This window comes from Furipterus horrens, unplaced genomic scaffold, assembly GCF_987537825.1.
Source record: "Furipterus horrens unplaced genomic scaffold, mFurHor1.1.pri manual_scaffold_13, whole genome shotgun sequence".
Taxonomy (NCBI): Eukaryota; Metazoa; Chordata; class Mammalia; order Chiroptera; family Furipteridae; genus Furipterus; species Furipterus horrens.
Window position 1 is genome coordinate 49840683 of NW_028327183.1, and position 16682 is coordinate 49857364.

General features: G+C 51.2%; 1 protein-coding gene across 1 annotated transcript in view; it reads right to left on the reverse strand.

Annotated features, from left to right (window-relative positions):
* Positions 1-16682, reverse strand: part of LOC149995122 (myosin-14-like) — a 70416-nt gene that overhangs the window by 31307 nt on the left and 22427 nt on the right. The window contains exons 11-17 of the mRNA XM_090260554.1: positions 10903-10998; positions 9972-10090; positions 8605-8757; positions 8147-8320; positions 7646-7819; positions 5942-6056; positions 1935-2122 (exon numbers count right to left, since the gene is read on the reverse strand). Of these exons, the coding sequence (XP_090116680.1) occupies positions 1935-2122; positions 5942-6056; positions 7646-7819; positions 8147-8320; positions 8605-8757; positions 9972-10090; positions 10903-10998 (1019 nt within the window). The remainder of the gene's footprint in view (positions 1-1934; positions 2123-5941; positions 6057-7645; positions 7820-8146; positions 8321-8604; positions 8758-9971; positions 10091-10902; positions 10999-16682) is intronic.

Genomic DNA, 16682 nt, shown 5'->3' on the forward strand with positions numbered 1-16682 from the left:
CCTCTGATCTCAGTCCAGAGTGACCGGGTGGAATCTCATCCTGGCTCCATGCATGGTCATGTGACCCAGGTCTGGCCAATCAGAGTAACCAGTTTGGAGGTGGGCACAGAGCCATCCTGGGCCAATGAGAGCCTGCCCTGCGACTTTTGTTGGGGCTGTGGGGCAAGAGATGCCCTTTTCCCTAGGGCTGCTGAACTGGGAGATAGAAGGCTGGACCCACTGGGGGCTGCCTTGCCACCCTGAGGGTGCTGAGAGAGAAAGAGACCCACAGAGAGGTTCCTTCAAAGTGAAGGCAACACACAGAAAAGCAGTGTCAAGCAAAGGAAAAAGATTCCTGATGCCACCAGTTGAGCACCTGGATCCAGCTGTATCTGAACCCAACAGTGGAATTGTCAATTACGTGAATCTACACATTCTCACTTTCGCTTAGGCTGCCTTAGCTGGCACTCTCTCACCACCGAAAGAGCCCGCAGGAATTAGCTGAAAACAGCTGGAAATTGGACATAATAAATAAGACGGTCTCATAAGAACTTCCTTCCTTTTTTCCCACTCTCTCCCTCCATCCCACTCTTTGACAAGATATTTGGCAGGCTTGAGTGGGTAAGCACTCAGCAAGGCCAGGAGATTGATTTCATAAAAGGGGACCAATAAAACAGGTAAATATGTACTATATTATAAGATCGAGGTCTCCCCTGTGGCTAAAAAAAAGTTACGAATTTGTACAGGGGAAAGAATTACAATGAACTCTATGGCATTGGACTGCAACTTGACATAGTGTGAACGCATGGTTTGCAAAGTATAAAGATAGTTATAAAAATAAATACAGAAGTAAACATGTGTATACATTTATGTGTGCATGTGTAAACCTATGTGTGTGCTTGTATATACATTTGTGTATAAAAACATAGCTCTGCTTACTGAGAGGTCCTGGGAGTGCCACCCTGATAGCCCTGAGCACACCCAGCACCCAGGTCTTAAGACTCTAAGCACCATTCTCCACCAGAAAGAACCAGGGCTTCTTGGAGAAGTGGATGTCTATGGATGTCATATTTTATCAACTGTAAGTCCCATCAATAGTGAGACACTTCTATTTTATATGTCACCGAGAAAGCAAAACTCCTGTCAATTAAACTCTGACAAGCTATTGATTATAAGCCATATCCCAAGTTCAGAAATGCTAAAGTGTCAGAAATACATGTGTCTTAGATTTGATAAAATATGGTGTTTGTAGACCTGAGAAAGAGACACACACATACAGAGATCCACCAACCCAATAACTACAGCTATTTTCCAAGGACAGTGTAAGCCTCAAGCACCCTAACTTCGTGCTCTCATTTTCCTCTCATGTTGACCCTTCTCTACGAGGCCCATTCTTTGATTTTACCCACAAAAATACTTTTTAGTGCCCTGGGAGGCCAGAGATGGTCTCCCCAAACCTGCATGACATCCCCAGTCCCAATGGCCTTCTTTCTATCCCTTGTGCCTTCCATGCTCTAACCTACCACAGGACCTTTGCACAAACTATTCTCTGCTCAGAATACCATGTATGCTTCAGAGCTCAGTTGCCACCTCCTCCAGGGGTCCTTCCCTGACTTCACTGAGCAGATAAAACCTTACGTGGTACTTACCACTCCTACAAATTCAACCAGTCATTCATTTTGGGTGATTAGTTGAACATATGTGTTCTGTATTAGACTGTGAGGATAGGGGTTGGCTGTGCTTCTATCTAATATATCCCTAGTACCTGGCACTTAGTAGGTGCTCAATAAAATGTAAGTCCAATGAACAAATAAATTTTCCTAACAGAGCACTCATTTGGGGAGGGAGGCAAGTCCCTCGGGGTCACACATCTGGTCAGCGGTGAGCTGGGCCCAGATGTGGCTCCAGCCAAGTCCAGCTGCCAGAGCTCCCCTTCCCCGGCCCAGGTCACTCACCCTCTTCTCATGGTTGGGGACGATACAGCGGACGAAGCTGGGGTTGGTATTGCTGAGTGTGGCCATGAGGCGGCTCAGGGACTCCTTGTAGAGCTGCCCCACTGTCCGGAACATGCCCCGGCGGGGGCGACCACCCGGTGGGCCGTCCCCGAGGCTGCTCACTTGCTCCAGCCCCACGATGCCCTCCACTGCGTGAAGAGGAAATCAGATGAAGGGTGAGAAGGGACTCAGTGGTCAGTTTGGAGGGGCTGAGTTGGCCAAAGGTTAAGGGCTTTACTATTTACAGGGCTTGGCATCTTATATATAAAGTGCCTCCCACAGCCTGGTAAGGTAGGTAGTACCAGCCCCATTGTACTGGGGGGCAAACTGAGGCTCAGAAAAGTGGAAGGCAGCGCCCAAAGCCTCACAGCTTAGAAACTGCAGATGCAGGATTTAAACCCAGGCAGGGTGAGTCCTCTCGAAGGCTGATCGCTGACCCCTCTCCTCCTCAAGGACATGATCTCCGTTCTCCTTACCGACAGGTGAAGACAACAATAGCAAATGCTGACTTAGCGCGCAGTCTCTGCCCGGCCCTGTTCAAAGCACTTACGTACTCTGGCTGATTTAAAAGCCTGTGAGAGTCGCTCCCATTTTACAGATGAGGAAACCGAGGCACAGAGAAGGAAAAGGGTAATCACAAGCACAGCTGCATTTGTAGGAACATGAAACAGAGTCACATTAAAAATGTAATAGAGCGCTGGCTGGTGTGGCTCAGTGGATTGAGCGCCAGCCCATGAACCAAAGGGTCTGCGGTTCGATTCCCAGTCAGGGCACCTGCCTGGGTTGTGGGCCAGGTCCCCAGTTGGGGGTGCAGAAGAGGCAACCGCACATTGATGTTTCTCTCCCTCTCTTTCTCCTCCCTTCCCCTCACTCTACAAATAAATAAATTATGTTTTAAAAAATGTAATAGTCTCTGCCATGGCTGGGTGGTTCAATTGTTTGGATTGCAGTCCATGCACCAAAAGGTTGCAGGTTTGATCCCCATCTGGGGTGCGTACGGAAGACAATCAATCAATGTTTCACTCTCACATTGATGTTTCTCTTTCTCTCTCTCTTCCTCTTGTTCTAAAATCCATAAATATGTTCTCAGGTGAGGATTTTTAAAACTGCAATAGGGTCTGGCTTTTATGTGCAATCTGTGAAATAAGGCAATCTGCCTTCACAGTAAGCTTTTTTCTAGAATTCGATGACCAAATCATGCCGGGTTTCTCAGGATCCTACAGCTGGGGCTGAATCTGATGTCCCCAGTGATGAGGGTCATCATGGGTCAACCAGGTCATCTGCACTTAGGCAGGACCTGGTGTATGGTGGGGGCTCAGATATAGCATTTTCCTCCCCAGGTTTCATCTCCCTCCCACCACCATCCTTACAGTTATTATCAAAATGATAACTGCCATTTATTACGCTCTTATAGAACAGGTAAGAGCTGAGGCTCTGGGACTCAAAATCCTGGGTTCAAATCTCAGCTCTGCCACTTAGTGGCTGTGTGATCTTGGATTGGCGACTTAACCTCTCTGTGCTTCAGTTTCCTCAACTGTGTAAGGGGGGTACTAGTACCAACACCTGCCTCAGTGGGTCATACAGAGGATTCTACGTGTTAATGATCATAAAAGGGCTTCGCACAATGCAAGGCACATAGTAAGTGCTCAATAAATGCCAGCTGGTAGTAGCCCCATTGTACTTTGGCATGCAGTTTAGTTAGAAGAGTCTAGTTAGCACTGAGTCTGGAAACTGCTGGGAGGGCTGGCAAGGAGGAAGAAGAAGCATGAGAGACCTCCTCATGGAGAAAAGAGGGGACGGGTGTTCAAAACCAGGTTCCCGGTCCAACAGGCCCGCCCGCCTCGTCTGGCAAATCTCACCCATCGATGCACAGTAGCACCCACCCCCTGGTGGAGAAATGGCAGAGCTGCGCCTCCCTGGAGATCCCGGGGACGACGGTGGGAAGGAGCCAAGGAAAGAGAACTGCTGGAAGCCCCCATGTTCTGGGGAATGAGGACAGATGTGGGGAGAGGACAGATGTGGGGAGATGCAAAAGATGGGGGATGCAAAGGGAGCAGTATGAGAAGAGGGACAGGAGGTGGCAGGAAGGAAAAAAAGAGGAGGGTTATTAGTCAACAGCACGGGCCAGAGCAGGAGGGAGAGCCTGAATACTGGCCATAAACATCTAAAACCAGGGAGACTGTCCTGTTCATCTTTGTGCCTACCCACTGAGGGCATCAATGTCAGCTGAAGGGACAAATGTCCTCCATGAGCCTTAGTACCAGAGGGAAAAGGTCTCTCTCCCTCGAGGTTGAGTCTGTATGTCCTATTAGGTATCTTTTCCCCCTGACGGCCAGGAAGCTCGAGGACGACCTTGTGGCTTCTGCCCGGCATGTGGCGTTGGTCTCTCTGAGGCTTGTCCTCATCTGCCTTTTCCCCTGGGCTGCCAGGATGCTGGGCTTCCCGCTCTGGGCTCAGGGCAGCTGTCACAGGGACTGATGCAAAACTAGCCCCGACTCCCTACCCCTCTGTGGGACCTGCAGCGCCTCGAGTGTGGGCTCCTGCGTTCAGGAGGGCTGTGGGAGAAGGATCACTGTGCCACGTTCCAGTCTAGGACTCAAGAGGCTTTGCCGTTTCCACTCTCCCTCTTGGAACGCTTTGAGTCAGCCACATGCGGGGTGGGACGTGTGAGGGGTCACTGGGACATCATGTAAATGAAGCACAGATTCTAAACAAGCAGGGTGGGTGGGGGGACGTTCATTCGGAAGGAGAGCTTCTAGCAGAATCCGGTTTTGTTGCTAAACATCAAACACTGCTTTTCAATCCCTCCTGTGTAAACTCCATGAGACACAAATATCAGACTTTTCTTTCTTAAGTCAGCTCACAAGATCAAGGGAGCCAATGCCCTTTCGCTCTGTGAGTTGGTTTTGGGAACCACTCATCTTGCTTATTTTGTTCTCTTGTCTAGTTGCATGGACTGGCACATCTACAACTATGCTTTTCACTCCCATCAAAGAGTAAGGCAAGCTCTGGCTGGTGTGGCTCAGTGGACTGAGCACCAGCCTGCAAACCAAAAGGTTGCAGGTTTGATTCCCGGTCAGGGCACGTGCCTGGGTTGCGGGCCAGGTCCCCAGTTGAGGGCGCACGAGAGGCAACCACACATTGGTGTTTCCCTCCCTTTCTTTCTCTCTCCCTTCTCCTCTCTCTGAAAAAAATAAAATAAAATCTTTACAAAAGATAAAGGTAAACTGACAGATTCTAGAAACCTGAAATCAGAAAAAAAACAAGATGTTGGTGCTTCCAGCTGTATAAAATCATCTCTCAAACCCCCTCTAAGGATAGGGGGCAGCTTGGAAAGTATGGGGTTCTACCACAAAGGCATTTGGCTTTTCTGCTTATGCCTCTTAGAAGTGTCATTCTGAAAAGACTGATGGGAAAAATTCACATGGGTCTTGTTGGAGCAAGACAACTCCAAAACTATATCTCAGTCCATTGTTTCTTTCTTCTTCCTGGGGGCCCTAAGGGGAACTTTGTGAGAGAGCAAAGAAAGAAAAGTCTGAAAGTTGGCCAACCTGATAAACAGCACCCTTCTGAGTTGTCTTGTCATTAATTCTTTTCCAGTCAAATCTCTTTTTAGGGGATCACATGCCACCTGCAAATAATGTTATCGCTTTCTTTGCAATGCTCACATGCTTATTTATTTTTCTGGTCTGATTGCATAGGCTAGTATTGCCAAAGCAGTGTTTCACAGCAGTGCTGACAGTGGGCAGCCTTGTCTTGTTTAAGGAGGAGTGTCTTATCATTGAATACGATGCTGGCTTGAGATATCCATCAATCAGCACTAACTGGGAACACTAACTGGCTGGCCTGCAGAAGTGCTGCGTCAGAGCAGACAACTCAGCCCCCGAAACAAAGGTGCTCACACTGTGGGTTGGGAGCAGGGATGCCCAGAGCCCCAGGGACAGGGCCGGGGGAAAGCCAGTCCTCACCATCTTTCCAGATCTCCGCCGTTAACCGATCCGTGCTCTGGTGCAGCAGGGCGGCAACGTTGTCGTTCAGAGGGTCCATGTTTTTCATCAGCCACTCATTGGCCTTGTAGTCGACCTGAATGAAACCAGGCATTGGAGCGTGGTGAACTTGGAGGTTCACGGGCTCCCCTGATTTTCCAGCTCCAGGCTTCACCACGGGGGGAGGACGTTGGTGCCACCTCGTGTCCATACCTTGAACTGCACCCTCCGCCCGCGGGACTCCTCTCCCTTTCCTTCCCTGCCCACCGCTGACCCCGTCCATCACCACTTTCTCCCTTCTTCATTCTACTCCAGACACCTTGGCTTCTCCACTGTCCCTCCTCACACGTGCAACCGCATTTCCACCTCAGGTTTTCCCCCCGAGCTGTCCCCGCCGCCGGGGATTCCCTCTCTGTGCGCTTTCCCACGGACGGCTGCTTGGGAGAATGCAGGGTTTTGCTTTGAGAGTTCCGCCGTCACGGCCTTGACCACAACCCCCGCCCACCAGACAGGGGCTCCCTGAGGCCAGGGCCCGGCTCTGACTCGTGTCAGCACAGGCCTGGGCCCCAGCAGGTCTCAGCAAATGTTTGGGCACCTTGGAGCCGCACGCAGGACACCCGGGCTCCTGCCCCCTCGCCGTGATGCGCACCGTCCCCTGGGCCCGCAGAGTCCCTCGCGCCCTCACCTGGCCTCTCCGGCACCCGTTACACATCGTTCACACCATAGAGCCCCCAAGCCAAGTCAAGACAGCCACCTCTTTTTGTAAGTAAAGGGTTATTGGGATGCAGCCCCCGTTAGTATATTTATTTATGTGTTACCTGTGGCTTCCCTCACGCTGCAACGGCACAACTGAGTAGCTGTGACAGGCAGTGTCTGGCCCGCAGAGCGGGAAGCAGTTACAAAAAAGGTTTGCCGACCCTTGGTTTAGATTTCAGATCAAGCATTACGCTCCCCTGGGGACACTTCCCCGGTGTTCCTCCCTCCTCTGGGCGTCGGCTTTGACGCTGCCCTTCGCTGCCCCTATGAAGGCGCTTGTTGGCCTTACATCCCGGTTGTCTGGATTTGCCTCCCTTCCAGATAAGGAACTTTGTAAGGACAGAAACCATGTCCGACCTGGGTCCCCAACTTTGCTCAGCACAGGGCTGAGTGCACAAAAGACAGGTTTAGCCCCAGCTGGTGTGGCTCAGTGGATTGAGAGCCGGCCTGCAAACCAAAGGGTCGCTGGTTCGATTCCCAGTCAGGGCACAGGCCTGGGCTGTGGGCCAGGTCCCCAGTTGGGGGGTGAGTGAGACAACCACATACTGATATTTCTCTCCCTCTCTTTCTCCCTGCCTTCCCCTCTCTCTAAAAATAAATAAATAAATACTTTAAAAATTAAAAAAAAAAAAGAAAATAAAGAAGGCACGGGTTTGCTGAATGAGTGGATAAAATGCACATAATTCTCCTCCAGGCAAACGCCTCTCCATCCCTCAAAGCCTACTGCAAATACCCGCTCCTTGAGGAAGCCTTTGTTGACTTCGTCAGATAGTTCTCACTCTTCCTTGGGCTTTCCTGGCCCCTGCCTTGGCTGTGTCCTGTCCCAGTGGACACCCGGTGGCCCTGCCGTCCCTCTGCACCCTTCCCCACATCTGCAGCCAGGTTGTCACCACTCCCACCCGCAGGCCCCAAGGCTGGCCCCGCCCCTACCTTGCCCGCATAGTGCAAGACGCTGAAGTCGGCCTGGTCCCGCAGATGCCTCGGCCGCTGGAACTTGGGGTGGCCGCCCTGCTCCTGGGCCACCTTCTCTACGAAGGACCTGTCCGTGGCCTTCGGGAACCAGCACTCCTCGTCCAGCAGGGCCAGGAGTCCAGGGGGGTTGGCCTGACCGTTGACAGGAAGGGGAGAGTAGGTCAGATCCCCAAATACTGGACACTTAGGTTGCGGCTGGTTTTTAGTGTTTGTAAGCGACACTTGGACGGAGAACCACAGTTAGTAACAGCCAGGATTAGCCCCGTGGTTGGAGCCAGGCCCTGTGGCGGGTGTGTCCCGGGGCCTGATCTGCTACCGGTCACACAGACCTACGTCGTTTTCTCCACGTAACTGATGCGGAGGCTGAGGCCAGCTGGGCGAGGGGCTGGCTCCTGGCCTGGAGGGGGCGGGGTGAGATGGCGAGGGCTGTGAGGAGGGAGTGGCCGCGGGCTCACTCACCGGCCGCTCAATGAGGTCGATGCAGGGCTGCAGGTCAAGGCCGAAGTCGAGGAAGGTCCAGGGGATGCCCTCGCGCTGGTACTCCTCCTGCTCCAGCACGAACATGGTGTGGTTGAAGAGCTGCTGCAGCTTCTCGTTGGTGTAGTTGATGCACAGCTGCTCGAAGGAGTTCAGCTGCAGGGAGGAGGGGATGCGTGAGAGAGGGGACAGGGGCCTGGGGGGGTGGGCAGAGACCCAGAGACAGGGGACAGACCCAAAGAGGGGGGCACAGGGACCCAGAGAGAGGGGGACAGGGACCCAGAGACAAGGGGACAGAGACCTGGAGAAAGTGGGGCAGGGACCCAGAGGGAGGGGGACAGAGGCTGAGAGGGAGGGGGTGAGGAGGGCAGGGGCACAGAGGGAGGGAACAGGGCAGCGTGATGGCGCCCTCAGGCCCCAGCGGGGCACACAGCACAGACCTGGAAGATCTCGAAGCCGGCGATGTCCAGGATGCCCAGGAAGGAGGCACCCTGGCGGGGGCTGCGGTCCAGAGCCCGGTTGAGGCGCAGGACAAGCCAGCGGAAGAGGCGCTCGTAGGTGGCCTTGGCCAGGGCTTCCAGGGCGAAGTCAGCCTGCATGCAGATGGGATGCATAGTGGGGGTCCAGCCTGCACATGAGTGGCCCGGCCTGTCCGGGCCCCCACCATCGTTCAAGATGACATTAACAGCAGCCCTCCATTCCTCAGCCCTACTGTGCTCCAGGCACTGCCTGAAGTCCTCAGGGCTCATTAGTTCATTAATCCTCTGCCCTCCTGACCCCACTTCCTGGAACAATTAACATAACAGTTAAGAGGGTGGACTCTGGAGCCAACAACCTGAGTTTGAATCCTGCTCCTGCCACTTAGAGGCTGTGTTACCTCAGGCTGTGAATAAACCTCTCTGTGCCTCAACTTCTTCATCTGTAAAATGGATCCTAATAGTACCTCCCCTGAGAGCAGAATCACGGCCAGTGTGACCTCCAGTCTCTGGTCCTTGCCTCCCCTATTGTGTCTTCTTCATCCCAGGGCCTCGAGCACCCAGCTTGGGGCCCAGCAGAGGCCTCTGCCCAAGAGCTGGATCCTGAAAACCACTAGCCCATGTTAACTTCTTTCTACCCCTAGCCCTGCCCGCTGGTCTGAGCCACACTGTCATTGGCTTGGATTATGGCGGCAGCCTCCTCCCAACTCCCTGCTTCCACCTGCGCCCCTGGGACTCCACCCTCCATGCAGAAGACAAGGGGGTTTTTATAAAAAAACAACCTGAATCAAATCGCTCCCTGGCCTAAACCCTCGCTGGCCTCCTGCTGCACCCTGAATAAAACTCACCTCCTTAGGGTGGCCCCTAAGACCCTGCGTGATCTGTCCCCTACCAACCTCTCCGCCTGCAGCCTCACCCACCTCCTTAGTGTTCCCATCTCGCCAAGCTTGTTTCAACCCCAGGGCCTTTACATGGGCTATGCCCTCCACTTTGAACGGTCTAGGTCTTGGCTGGAACGTGACCTGCTGGGAGAGGGCCTGCCAGACCCCCCCCCCGCCCAACCCCCTTCTTGGCAGACGGCACCCCTGTCGACCCCTGTCTACAAGCATCCTGTTAATCTTCGTTTATTAGGTTTTCTTACTACAGCCTGAGTTCCACGTTTCTATTGCTGCTTTTATTCCCGGTGCCTAGTCCGGAGCCGGTAACTGAGCAGCCAGCACCAGTCTGCGTGAGCGAGCGAGGAAAAACGGCATAAGCCACTTCCTAGACGCCGGAGTCGGAGGGCGGCGGGAGCCCGATACCTGCCCCCCACCCCCCGCCACACCGCCCACCTGCTCTTTGGTCTGCGCTTTCTGCACGTAGTCCCGGCCAACTTTGATGCGGGGGGTGAGCAGGGCGCGGGAGAAATCCGTCACCCCGAGTCCCAGCAGGCGGCAGAGCTTCTGGGCGGCTGAGGAAGACAGGCATCGAGGTGGGTGAGGTCGGCGTTCTGTCCCAGGACGCGGCTGCCCGGCCTTTCCCCCCGGAGGCCGCACAGGTCCTACCAGTGTGCGCATCCTCTGGCCCCGCAAGTCTCCTCTGCGACCCCCAGTGGGCGAAAATAATCCCGGGTGAGCCAAGACTGGACAACGGGGATGTTCATCACCGCATTGTTTACAGTGGACATGACCAGGAAATAACCTGAACGTCCAGCACTTGGGGATTGGTTAGAGGAGCAGAGTTCATCCATTTGAATGGCTGTTCCACCCTCATTACGTTGGAAACTCATGACATGTTAAACTGAGGCGTGCATTTCATGATACGTGTATTTCACTTTGAATCAAAGAACGGACTGTCTATATACTGTTCTGTCTGTCAGATTTTTCCCCATCCAGCTCATATTATTTTATAATAATTAGGAAGCAGAACTATTTCCATTTTGATTAAAAAAAAAAGAATATCAACTATAATCCTGCTTTTGAAAAGGAAAAAATATACACATATGCAAGCACAGAGGCCAGGAGGAGATGTGCCCAGCACTGATGGCAGGTCTCTCCAAGGCGCTGGGACGACTGGGGACCCTGTTGTCCCCTGTTTGGCAGGCTAGTGTTGTTCAGACTTTCAGCAGGGATCACATATTTTTATAACAGAAGAAGGGTGAGAAAATGCTGAAGACTCAGCGAAGGGCAGGGAGTCAGAGCAGCCCGGCCGGGAGGGGGTGCTCTGTCTGTGGGGCAAGGGATGCAGGGTCATGGGGCTGGGCAGCAGGCCAGGGGGTGTCACCTGTGTTGTCTGGCATGGAGGCTTGGTCGGTGTTTCGTTCTCTCTTCAGGATGATGTTGCCGAACTGAAGGACCGCAGAGACCATCCGCAGCATGGCTAAGGGGCGGCAGAGAGGGGGGGGGGTGGAGAGATCACTACGGCTCCAGACACTGTGTGTGGTCTTCACTGTCCCTTCAGAAATCTAGCTTAAAAATCCCATGTCAGCCCTGGCTGGGGTGTGCAGTTGGTGGGAGCATTGTCCTGTACACCAGAAGGCTGCGGGTTCGATTCCCGGTCAGGGCCCGTGCCTAGGTTTGGTCCCCGGTCGGGGCATGTACGGGAGGCCACTGACCGATGTCTCTCTCTTCTCTCTCTCCCTAAAATCAATACACATACCCTCAATCCTCGGGTGAGGATTGAGAAGAAAAAATCCTATGTCAGTTTACACCACCATCCTGAGCTTAAAATTCACTGGGCAGGACTTAAAACACATGAACAGATAAGTGAATCCTGTATTTTGTGTTCGAGGTTCACGGTATGACCATTCAGTGTCTGCTCATACTGTCTGTTTCATGAAATGATGCCGATAAGACTTAGAAGAACTTTGAGAATGGATGAGCGATATGGAAGGATTTCTGAACTATCAAGTGAAAGGTGCGAGGTGCAGAAGGGTGTTCATGGCGTACTCTGTGTACAAAAGGCAGAAAACAGGAAGGACAGTTGATTCTCGTCATCTGCAGAAATGTTCCACAAAGTCACCAAGAATGCTGACGTAGTGACTGCGAATGAGTGCTCCTAAGGGGACATACAGGGTTTGGTTCCTGTGAGCCTCTGGCCACAACGTTTTCATCAACTGATCAATACATCACTTTGTTTTACGTGTGTTTCTGCTTATTTTTTAAAAAATATTTTGTTTATTTACTTTGGAGAGAGGAAAAGGGAGGGAGATAGAGAGGGAGAGAAACATCAGCTGGCTGTCTCTCCCACGACCCCAGCTGAGGACCTGACCGGCAACCCAGGCAGGTGCCCTGACCAGGAATTGAACTGGCAACCTTTCAGTTAGCAGGCCGGGGCTCAATTCACTGAGCCACACCAGCCAGAGCAATGTGTGTTTCCATTTAAAGACACCTCATTGATAGACAGAGCGGGACAAAATTATGTTTACAGTTATTTATATGGAAAATAATATAATTAATAAACAATACAAGAATAAAGTCCGTGTTGCGCGTACTCACAGCTGTACACCTGCTTCTGCCCCTCCCCGGGGGTACACTGTTGCTTCATTCACATTGAACTCATAGCCAGCAGCACTGTAACGCCCGCCTGAAGGAAGCTCATCTAACATGCGTATTTTCTCCGTAAGGCACAGTCCAGCCGCCCTGTGCTTAGGAGTGCTACCCTGCACTTCGGCGCTATGCTTGGAAGGCATTATAGACAGAGAATTCACCATCACAATGAAAAAAAGCACAAAAACGTGAAAAACTCCACCGACCACACAAAGGACACTGGTGTACAATACGAGAGCTGAAACAAGACGGCTGGGCAACCCCTGTGAGTGTGCACTGGGCAACTCAAGCTCCCCCCCCACCCCCCACCCCCCGCTCTGTGAATGACCTCAATGACCACAAATGCAGGAGTATTGGGGTTACAAATAAATGTGGGTGGGGGTAATTCTCAAGTACAGAAACCATGAATAAGGATGTACAGATGTCCCCCAATGTATGATGATTCAAATTAAAATCTTTCAAATTTACAATCATGGTGCCCCAGCTGGTGTGGCTCAGTGGATTGAGCACCAACCTGTGAACCAAAGGGTCACCAGTTCGGTTCCCAGTCAGGGCACATGCCTGGGTTGCGAGCCGGGTCCCCAGTTGGGGGCGTGCGCGAGGCAACCACACATTGTTGTTTCTCTCCCCCTCTTTCTCCTTCCCTTCCCCTCTCTCTAAAAATAAATAAATAAAATCTAAAAAAAAAAAAAAATTACAATGGTGCCAAAGAGATACACCTCCAGCAGAGACCACACTCCGAATTTTGAATTTTGATTTTTTTTCCCCTAAGAACCAGCTCCCAGTGAGCCACCTGATCACAAGGGTAAACAGCCCATAGTCTAAGGGTGCTGTGTTGCCTGCATTTTGGGGGTACTGTGTTTTGTGGTTTCCTGTCCCATCATGTCTACAAACACCTGCCTGTGTCTCCTGCTTCTGGTGAGAAAGCAATTACCCTTGAGATGAAACTCAAGATCACTGTCCAGCAGGAAGGCAACAAGCCACAATTACATAAATCACACGAAGTGTTCGAGACTTGATTACAAAATAGCCTTTGTGTTAGATGGTTGGGCCCAACTGTAGGCTAATGCAGGTGCCCTGAGCACCTTTCAGGTTGGCTAGGCTACGCTATGACGTTCACACTGTGTTAAGTGCATTTTCGACTTAGGACATTTTCACCTTACTGTGGGCTCATCAGGAGGTGAGCAGCACATCCATGCGTCTAAGAGTATCTGTCTGTATTTCCTTGTCTGTGCAGCTTCTAGAAAGCGCGTCAGAAGGGGGCTATGCTGCCCCCTAGTGTACGTCTCAGAAACGTGTAGCGTTTGGTTGACATAAAGATGGGGGTCACTGAGGCAACGTGTGGGGTGTTCCTGGATGTCATCGGGAGTGAGGACAGGAAGCAGACGTTCCTCGGGACCGCAAAGAACTGTCCACATCCCGTGTGACTCCTAAACGTCCCATTGCACAGTCACATCGTGAAATAATGGTCTCTAATGCTCAGACACGAATCCCAACTGTTTTACGTGTAAACACAAAAGGATTTGGTTTTTACACACAGAGAATTTTCCAGGACGGGAGCCACTGTGCAATCCGAGGAAAAACTGGTGTTGGTTTTGTTCAGAATTTTCTTCAGATGCGGTCAGCATTTCAGAACCCTCTCGCTTCCCACCGCCAAGCCGCGCGCGGCACGTGAGTCGACCGCGTAACACGCCTACACCAGGCTGGGCTTGCGTCCGCTGCTTTCACGGGGGTGCTACAGATGGGGCAAGCACCCAGGCGCCTCATCAGCCGCCAGTTCTAGGGCAGTCTTCACGATTTACGGATTGAAACGGACACTGATTTTTTTCTTTTTTTTTCTTTTTTACGTTCTCCATGCCAGGTCTTGTTCCAAACACAAAAGAACTGATTTAAGCTTCATAAGAACTCAATGAGGCAAGTCCTACAATAGCATTTTACAGATGGAAAACTGAGTAAAACCCCCACTTGACAGATGGGGAAACCGAGGCACATGGGATCATGAACTTGCCTAGGATCTTCGAGCTCATAAGCGGCAGGCCTGAGATTCGAACCCGGGCAGCCTGACTCTGGGGTCTATATTCTTAACGACTGTGGTTCCCTTTGTCTCCTCCCTTTAACGTAGAATTCTAATGTAAACACGTACACAGAGCACACACACACAGAAGCGCACAAACCAACACTTCCTGCTCAGGGAGTCTTGACAAAGCGAGGGCAGCTCGGAGCCAGCGCCTCGCCGCCCCCTGCTGGCCACTCACTGAACTCGGATGAATTTCACAATCACAGGGTTGCGTGGAAGAAGCCAGACACCAGTGTGCATACGGTATGGGTCTGTCTGTACCAAATTCAAGAACGGGCGACACAACTCCATGTTGTCAGACCCCAGAATAATGGTTACATTCAGGGGGTGCCGGTGATGGGAAGGGGCCGGTTATACCCGGCGTTCCCTGGCCGAGGTCCTGAGCTAGACGCTTACAGTCTATGGCGCAATTTTTGGTGCCTGCGCTACCCTGCTACGCAGTTTACTTAGAGAAAGAGGGTGGCGCAGAGGTGAGGGGGGTGTACCCTCCCGGGATACTCCTGCCAAAAATGTGTAACCGAATCTAATCGTGAGGAAACACACCCAAGTTTGAGACAAAACAACTGGTCTGTAATCTTCAAAAGTGTCAAGGTCATGAACGATAAAGGCAGACTCAGGAACGGGGCCAGACGGATAGAGACGGAAATGTGATGACTAAACTCAACCTGTGATCCCGGACTGGGGAAGTGTGTGTGTGTGTGCGTGCGTGTGTGTGCACGCGCGAGCACACACATAACTTAAAAAAACGTTTTTTCTTTGCTAGAAAGCACATATGCCATATTGGCATATGGTCTGTGAAAAACTTTTTTTTTGTATAAAAGACGTTATTGGGATAATGTGGTTTTGGGATTAGAAAATAGTACTAATCGTGGCAATGTTAACTTCCTGATGAGAATACTGTGCTGTGACTGTACCAATGTTCTTAGGAAATACACACGGACAGATTCGGGGGGTGGTAGCTGAATAATGCTAAGATGCCCACATCTGAATTCCTGGAACCTGTGAGGGTCACCTTGCAGAGCAAAATGGACTGTCTGGCATAACCAAATTAAGGATTGTGAGGTGGGAGACTAGCCTAGATTATCGAGGTGGGTGCTGAATGTAATCATAAAGGTCATTACAAAACCGAGGAGCTGCCCTGACCGGTGTAGCTCATTGGGTTAGGTGTTGTCTGGCAGAGCAAAAGGTCGTGCCAGTTTGATTCTGGGTCAGGGCACATGCCCGGGTTGCAGGCCAGGTCCCCAGCTGGGGGCGTGCGAGAGGCAACCATACATTGATGTTTCTCCCCCTCTCTTTCTCCTTCCCTTCCCCTCTAAAAATAAATAAAATCTTTTTTTTTTTTTTAAAGGGAGAAGCCATGTGAGCAGAGGTTAGCGATTCTCTCTGAAGACAGAGGAAGGCGCCACATGCCAAGGAATTCGCGCAGCCTCTGGAAGCTGGAAAAGGCAAGAAAATGGACTCTCACCGGACCCTCCAGAAAAAACCCTGATTTTTGTCTACTAAGACTGATTTTGGAATTTCAACTTCAGAACTCTAAGAGAATAAACGTGTGTTGTTTCAAGCCACTGAGTTTATGGTCCTTTGTGGCAGCCGCTTTAGGAAGCTAATACAAAAGGCAAAAGGGCACCTCATCTACGCCCCTATTTTCACACGGCTCAGTAATTAGAAAGAAAAGAGGATAAAGCACATGTGGCAACTGGGGAATCTGGGAGAAGAGTGTGTGTTCCTGCATTCTTTTCTGTAAACCTGAAATTATTCAAAATAAAAAAGTTTTTTAAAAAATACCCTGAAAACAAAAGGGGATGTCACTGGCCTGAGGGCTTGGACAGGCCTTGCTCTGAAGGACACACAAGAAACCGATAACAGATGTGGCCTCCTGGGAGCTGGGGACACTTGAATGATTATACACCTTTTCGTCTTTTTCAGTTTCATACCTTTTGAAATGTAAGGCCTAGTACAGAAAAAAAAAAAAAATTACTGTTAAAACAGGACACAGTTCCTGGAATTAGAGAGATTGTAGTGCACAACCTTATAACTATACTACAAACTAAACTGTACACTTTACAAACAGCAAATTCTATGGTATGTAAATTCTATCTAAAAAAAAAAGTTGGTATAGTTTGCAGGGCAAGCTGGGTGTGCAAACAAATATTAATTTTTCCTCTCCATCTCCACTGACATCATAGCTCCTGTCTTCACCACCCCCCTCCGTGGCCTTTAAAATAGCTTTTTACAGTTGGCTTAGGAGCCTGCGCTGGTGCCAAGCACTAAGATGAACCTGATGCCTGAGGAGTTGGCAGTTGGCTCTCGCTGCTGACTTCAGACCAGCCGATGGTAAGCAAGCCCCGGCCTGTGGAGGCCTGGGGCTGGCAAAGCTGCTCCTGCCTCAGGTGAGGGGAAACCTGCTTCCCTGGAGGTCAGGCTCCGGCTCAGCCTCT